The 7,500-nt window shown below is 33.4% G+C and overlaps 1 protein-coding gene across 2 annotated transcripts in view; it reads left to right on the top strand.

Annotated features, from left to right (window-relative positions):
- LOC119574186 (ATP-binding cassette sub-family A member 5-like) overlaps nt 1-7,258 on the top strand; it is a 32,427-nt gene extending 25,169 nt beyond the window's left edge. For both annotated transcript variants that reach the window (XM_037921290.1, XM_037921289.1), the window contains exons 26-33: nt 1-31; nt 1,568-1,728; nt 1,978-2,090; nt 2,771-2,865; nt 3,034-3,125; nt 4,296-4,421; nt 4,824-4,975; nt 5,267-7,258. The exon at nt 1-31 is cut by the window's left edge and continues 167 nt beyond it. In XM_037921290.1, the coding sequence (XP_037777218.1) occupies nt 1-31; nt 1,568-1,728; nt 1,978-2,090; nt 2,771-2,865; nt 3,034-3,125; nt 4,296-4,421; nt 4,824-4,975; nt 5,267-5,382 (886 nt within the window). In that variant the 3' untranslated portion in view covers nt 5,383-7,258. The remainder of the gene's footprint in view (nt 32-1,567; nt 1,729-1,977; nt 2,091-2,770; nt 2,866-3,033; nt 3,126-4,295; nt 4,422-4,823; nt 4,976-5,266) is intronic.
- The last annotated feature ends 242 nt before the right edge of the window (nt 7,259-7,500 follow it).

Genomic DNA, 7,500 nt, shown 5'->3' with positions numbered 1-7,500 from the left:
GACAGCAGAAGAGGCACCAACGAAAGGAAGAGTGAGTTATGTGGTTCTTATTTGTTTGCTGTATTCTGATTTTTTCTTCTTCTTCTTCTTCTTCTTCTTCTTCTTCTTCTTCTTCTTCTTCTTCTTCTTCTTCTTCTTCTTCTTCTTCTTCTTCTTCTTCTTCTTCTTCTTCTTCTTCTTCTTCTTCTTCTTCTTCTTTTCTTCTTCTTTTTATTCTTCTTCTTCTTCTAGGAAATTTTATAGTTGGGAATGTTGACACCTTTTGTGCAACAGCTGATTGTATTATTCCATAAAATCATTACCTTTTTATAGCAGTGATTGACCAATTAATCCAGTGACATTGGGCATGGCATGACCACTGTGAGTTTACTTTATTAATTGTTTTTACACATAGATAGCTACATTGTACTAAGTCACCAATGAGCCAATGTCGAGTACTGCCTGTCTCGTCCGTTTACCCTTTTCCTTGATTTACAAAAATATTTTATGTTATCTTATTTTGCTGCTACTAATATTTATAACATTATAGTAATTATAATATTTATAATAAAGATAACACCTTCGATATTCATAGCATTAGTAAAAAATACATTTTCCTTCTAATTCAAGGAAAGGTGAAATTAGGTAAAGTCACAAGGTCTACTAATTGACTCCTTTGTGGGTAAGCACTAGAAGAGCCATCTATGTGAAGACATTTCTCTCACACACACACACACACACACACACACACACACACACACACACACACACACACACACACACACACACACACACACACACACACACACACACACACACACACACACACACACACACACACACACACACACACACACACACACACACACACACACACACACACACACACACACACACACACACACACAAGTGCATGTGGTTAAACAGTGCAGAACAGTTTCATTGAAGATTTTTTTTTTTCTTAATTTTTCCTGAGATTATAGGTTGAATATTCCCTTGATTTGTTCTATGTAGTAGATTTCTAATTGTACTAAAGAAAATAGTGTTCTCTGTAATATTTTGTGAAATGTCATAAGTGCTTAGCCACCAAGGAACTAATTAGAACAACTTGTGACCTCACCTGATTTCATCTTTCTTTAAGTGTATTTTTTCTTTCTTTCTGTCTTTCTTTCTTTATTTTTCTTTCTTTTCTTTCTTTCTTTCTTTATTTCTTTCTTTCTTTCTGTCTTTTATTAGTATCAAAGCTGTTATTATTGTTATGGATGTAATGATTATTGTAATGTTATTGGAATTCCTAATATCAATATAAGTTTAAAGAAAATATATCTGAAAATCAAGAAAAAGGGTAAATAGGTGAGATAGGTAGTAATCTACCAGTTGGTCACTAAATATTTGTGGAACCATCTATGTGTAAAGTCATTTAATAAACTAAACTCACAGTGAGCATGGCATGTACATGGTGACACTGGGTTAAGCAAATTATAACTTTCAAAACACTACTTTTTATATGTCATTATATTTTGAGAAGTATGGGATTTGCTTGTAATCTTTTTGCCCAAGTTTTTATTTCTATTTCTCCTTATTTCAGGTACAAATTTGTGGTGATGACATCCAGTCTGGTCTTTCTAATGTGTTCCAGAAGTTGGGTTATTGTGCTCAACATGATGTGCTCTGGAAAAATATTACTGTTGCTGAGCACATTGCCTGTTATGCAGAGATCAGAGGTGTTCACCCAGATCAGATCCAGCCGTAATGACTTGCGCTTCGTTACATTCTGATGATTATACTATTGACTGTTATTGCCATATGTATTTCTATAATTTTATCATCTGGTTGTTTGTTTTCATTTATGTACATCAGTTAGCAGTAGTTCCAAATAACCATTGTAAATAATGAAGATCATTTTAGATTTATTAGTGAGAGGAATTTGAACAAAAAACCTGCAATTTTATAAGTATAATTGTGTAATGATATTCATATTTTGCTGAATATTTTCAGATTAGTGGATATGTATCTGAAAGGCCTAGAAATTGAGGAACACAGAGACAAACAGAGCAAAGACTGCTCTGGAGGCACAAAACGAAAGTTGAGTTATATCATCAGCATGCTAGGTAAATAGTCTTCAGTTCTCCTTCACACACATTTAATGATTTTTAGGATAATGTAAATTGACTACTGACATATATGAAAAAAAAATGAACTCAAAATTCCCCAGAATGGTCTGATAATTTGCATACAAAAGGCCTTATCACACACTCACTTTTTTGCATCTTTAGTATTTCCATATAAACTTTTTGTTCATATTTATACTGTATATAAAAATAGACAGGAATGCAACCATCTTCCTCTGGGAGGCATTCTGTTTGCATGCAATACTTGTGTAAAGCCTCAAATTCAGACGGATATGCAAAAATTGATGGAAAAAAGTGCTCATGTGATAGGGACTTAAACCTTAGATGATGGTATTAAAAATTTCTTGGTGTCATAAACTCCACTACATGCAACAGAACTTCCTGCTTGACGTGCTCTAGTGCGTCACCACGCGTATAGCCGCACCCAGCAGATAAAGCAGTTTGTTATGATGGCTATAAGCATGGCCAGGCAGATATGGGTTAAGCTGATTGGAGATCACCAACAAAAGATGGCCTAAGGTTGTTTATTGTGTGCCTTTTAGCTACATCACTATCACTCACAGGAAATGGTTTTCCTAAGTGATTGTACAGCTTATGCATTTGTTGATGTCAATACTAATGTAGTCATTCTGTTTTTTTTTTTGTTTTTTTTTTTCCAGGTCAGCCAAAGGTTGTACTCATGGATGAACCATCAACTGGGATGGACCCTCAATCAAAGAGGTTCCTGTGGAATTCTATCTTAGCTTCCTTTAAGGTACTGCTCTTAGCATATTAAAAAAATATATATATTGATATAGGATAGGGTAGGCTTATCCAGAATGATAGAAAAAATCTGAGCAGAAAACTATTTAATAAAAGCTTGCTTAGAAAAGATGAGAAGTTAATTTGAAAATTTCATTGATATTATTTGCATATTACACAGGGGAATAGGAGTGCTATTCTGACTACTCATTCCATGGAAGAAGCAGATGCACTTTGTTCCAGAATTGCAATACAAGTGTGTGGGGGTTTGAGGTAAGTTAAACTTACACAGAATCTTTTTAAAGATATAAAACAGAGCCCTTCAAAATTTCAGCAATTTTTTTCCCATATTTTTTAAAAGAAGGCATTAATGGGAACATTGACCAAAAATGAAGAATAACTACTTTCATTCTGTACAGTACATCTGTAATATTGGTCAGAGAGAGGTCCATAGTTTAACAACATTAAAAGGTATTGTACATAGTCCACTAATTGCTTATATACTAAGGTCTGTTATATCTGGCACAGCTTCACAATTTGCCTGTTTTATATCTTATGAGTAATTAATAGTACTATCTAGTTTTACCCATTGGATATAGAGTAGGGTTATCCCATTGGATCCAGGTGCGTCACAGTAATCACATGGCCCAAAATATGGGCATTAGACTTACGTGAGTGGCCGCTTTGACGGGTGCACAGCATGTAGGTTGGGCGCATGCAAACACTCATGTCCAGTGACAAGACTCTATGCCTCCCCTTTGTTCCCTCTTTTTAAGCATAAGTGTTTTTAGCATTTTAGCCATTTTCCAATGTCAATATTTGCCATTTGATCTGCTTTATCCAGATAATAATAGACTGTTTTCCTTGCACAGACTCCATGTCATCTCTTTAGGTAGTTCATAACTCAGTGTAAGAATAATAACAATAAGTAGCATTGTGTTATTTGTCTTTTTTTTTTCTTTTTCTTTTTTTTTTGTAATACAACCTGCGCTGCCAGTCACAGCAGCCAGGAATAGGATGCTAAGCATGCAAAGGGCAGCCTCCCTCCTACCAGTCTTGGTTCACAGACATGCATTTTTCGATGGTAATAGTGCAAAAGCCCCTTTCTAAATGCCAAATGAGTCTAATAACTATCCAAAAAGTTTGTGCACTAGTGGCAAGCCTTTCCCAACCATCAGCCAAATTGCTTACAATGGCAAGTTCTTGTCCCTCTGACCCACAGACAAATTTTCCCATGATAGCAAGTTCATGCTATCTGCTCCTCAAGTCAAATATTTTTGTGATGTGCTGGCCACATCATCCAGATCATAGAGGTTAACAATAACAATGTATTTTGCAGTAATTAATGTTAGTTGTAGATTTATGATGTACAGACTAGTAGTAATGGTCATTTTGTTCAGAATTAATTTTGTACATTCAAGAAGTTTCCTCTTTTTCCAACAGGTGTATAGGATCTGTTCAGCATCTTAAGAATAAGTATGGTGGAGGTTATACTCTTGAAGTCAAGCTTCAGAAGCAAGAAACATGTGCTGTGTCTGTAAATTGTGAAAGCCCCACCCATACCTCATTGTAAGTAGATGAACAAAATAGGGTACTGGAATTATATATGAATTAGTAACTGTGTTCTCTGTGTTTTTAAACAAGTGTTTGTTTGGAGTGAAAAAGTGAATTTGGGATAAATTTGAATTATGAAAGTACATACTGAACATTTTCAAGACTTAAAAAAAAAAAAAAAAAAAAAAAAAAAATAATAATAATAATAATAAAAAATAAAATAAAAAATAAATAAATTCAATTAGGCTTTTGGACATAGATAATAGATTTTAGAAAAATAATAGCTTTTAGGAAAATTATATAGGTTATGCAAAAATAAAAAGGCAGAGAGAAGACTTGTAGAGGAATGTGTGAAAAAAAAGGCAAGCAGAAAAGAAATAAAATGCTTTTATTTACTACTTATTTACAATTTTACAGGGATGAGACCGCCATGACAGAAACCAAAAATATTATTATGAATAGTTTTCCAAATGCTGAGTTAGATGAAGAATTTGGGGAGTTGCTACACTACAAGATTCCTCAGTCTGACATCAAGAGTCTGGCCGATTCATTTGCTGTACTGGAAAAGGGTAAGTTAAGATAGCCTTCACTTCTTGTTTGGATGCTATGGTATTTGAGTATTTCACTTCAGAACTGGAAGAATATTTAGTATACGAAGGGCTTTGGATATAAATTGAGTTAATTATGAAAGAATGTAAACTTATCCTTGCCTTCCATCTGTGACCACATTATTTGGAAGGAAGTATTGTAGTCTAGTGTAGAGTGAATGAACCTAGATATTTATATATATGTTCTTATTTGCAGTAATAGCATTTATTAATTGACCTCTAAATATTTATTCCTCATTCCTCTGTTTGTAGCTAAAGGTGACAGACTCATCAGTGAATATGCACTGAGTCAGACAACCCTCGAGCAAGTCTTTTTGCAGTTTGCTCGTCAGCAAGAAGAGGATGTTGAGGAGGGTGAGGAGAAGTAAACAAAATGTACTGGAATTGATTTAGGGAAAATAGTACATGTGTTTGTTTTATATGTTTTTCAGGTGAGAGTAGCTGATTTGCTAGGATGAATTCCTATTTATTTTTAGAGCAATGTGATATATAATTCCCTACAAGGCACAGATAAGTAATAATTGTGTGATTTTGATAATGCATAACATATTCTTAGAGTGATAAATATAAAGGTTGTATTGCATGTCATTTTTGTAATGTATGCTTGAGTTTGGTATTTTTGTAATGAAAGCTTGAGTTCACCATTTTGGAATGAATGCTTGTGTTTCCAAAGATTTACATGACTTATAGAAGATGAAGAAAAATGTTATTTTTATGCTAAATGCTTAGTTTATATAAAAAGTTTAACTTACGAATTGGAACTGAATAATGTGTAATATGTTAAGTAACAACATGAAAATGACAAACAAGAAGTCTTTCTCCACATGAAGAGAATACTTATAGCACTTCGTAAATACAGGCACATCACTGCTTTTTCAGCATTGATAGTTCCAGAATGTTGTTGGATTGTATATTTTGCTGGACTAACAGAGGTCACTGAGTAATCAATTCCAAAACATATCTCACACTCCAGCTATACCAGAACACAGTAGCTTTTCCAAAACACTTGTACCTTACTGGCATCAGTAAGGGTCTTGTGTTTATATTCAGTGCCACTATTAATAATTTCACTTTGCCACAAGCAAGAATTATTGTAAACAAGTGGCTATGCTTTCCACAATATCCTTAGAGCTGCACTAATAACTGCAGTGTAACAAAGGAGTTACGAGATTTTATGTTTTTGTAATTTGACATAGGATTTTCATGAGAAGGCTTATGGTCTGGATTGTGCTATCACAAAGCAATCAATCATTTCCCCATGGCCCCTAATTTGGAATAGCTGATATATTTAACAAAGATTTGGACAAGGGTGAAAGCTTTAGCAATAATTAGGTTTTAGTGGAGAAGTAAAAGAAACTAGTGCATTATATATTTGTTTATTTCCTATAGTTTTATCTGTAAAATTTCCAGCAGTTTTAGGCATAGGCATAAAACCACTGGTGTCAGATGCATGCAGTGTTCGATGCAGTTTTCTCTACTTCAATTTCACAAGTACTTAGAAACTGAGGAGTTAATTACTGTGTCTTTGTGATCTCACCTATTTGCCCCATTCCTTGAATTTAAGGTGAAAAAAAGATTTTTGCAGTCCTATTATTCTTGCTGTTACTGTTATTATTGTTATTATTATTGTCAGCATGATAAATGATAATGTTAACAGTAATAGTAAAATAAACTTTTCTTTCACAAAAATTCAAGGAATGGGCCAAATAGTTGTGGTCAGATTGGTCTTGTTATTAACTCCTTGGTAACCAAGCATTTCTGTAGATATCTATGAGCAAACAAAATTGATAAAACAAAACCAAAGTGGACATTGATATATACATTCACTCCCTTGATTAGTAGAATAAGCATGTGAATATGAAGAAATAAGCTAATTACACTTCTGTATTAAATTATTTTCTAATAATGGTTACTGTTATTATGAATTTCTTAAATTTGATTGCAATTTTATGTAGAAGACAACATGTCCAACTTTTATTTACATTATATAATTTATTATGAAATGCATGTTTATATGCCCTCACAAAATTCAGATTGTGCTGAAAAATGTAGGATTGTGCATTTTGAGTGTCTAAAATCCAACCAAGTAATTATTTACCATACTCACTGAACTGAAATGTCTGCCTGCAATTCTGAACAAAGTGAAAGAGACCTATCAGTTGCCAGAAAGTTGATGTTATATCTGTATTAGAATGAAACAGATAATATTGAATAAAATATTAAGCAGTCAAACAGTAAAAAAAATTAAGCAGTTGATTGTGTCTTTTAGCTTGAAATAATGTTTTGAGTTTGAGGAAAATCTAATATATAGCTGTAGTTCTAAGAGATTTATGTAATAAAGAAAAGCATAGTGATTGCCTGTCTGTGATGTAGAGAAGAGCACTAAAGAAACATCCATTATATTTTTTTATGAACTGAGAAGTAAATGCTTACTGGCATTTATGTAAATGGGATTATATTCCTGTACAGTCACACTGAAAAGCCTC

This window comes from Penaeus monodon, chromosome 6 (assembly GCF_015228065.2).
Source record: "Penaeus monodon isolate SGIC_2016 chromosome 6, NSTDA_Pmon_1, whole genome shotgun sequence".
Taxonomy (NCBI): Eukaryota; Metazoa; Arthropoda; class Malacostraca; order Decapoda; family Penaeidae; genus Penaeus; species Penaeus monodon.
Note: the sequence above shows the minus strand (reverse complement) of the source record. Positions and strands in the feature narration are given on the sequence as shown.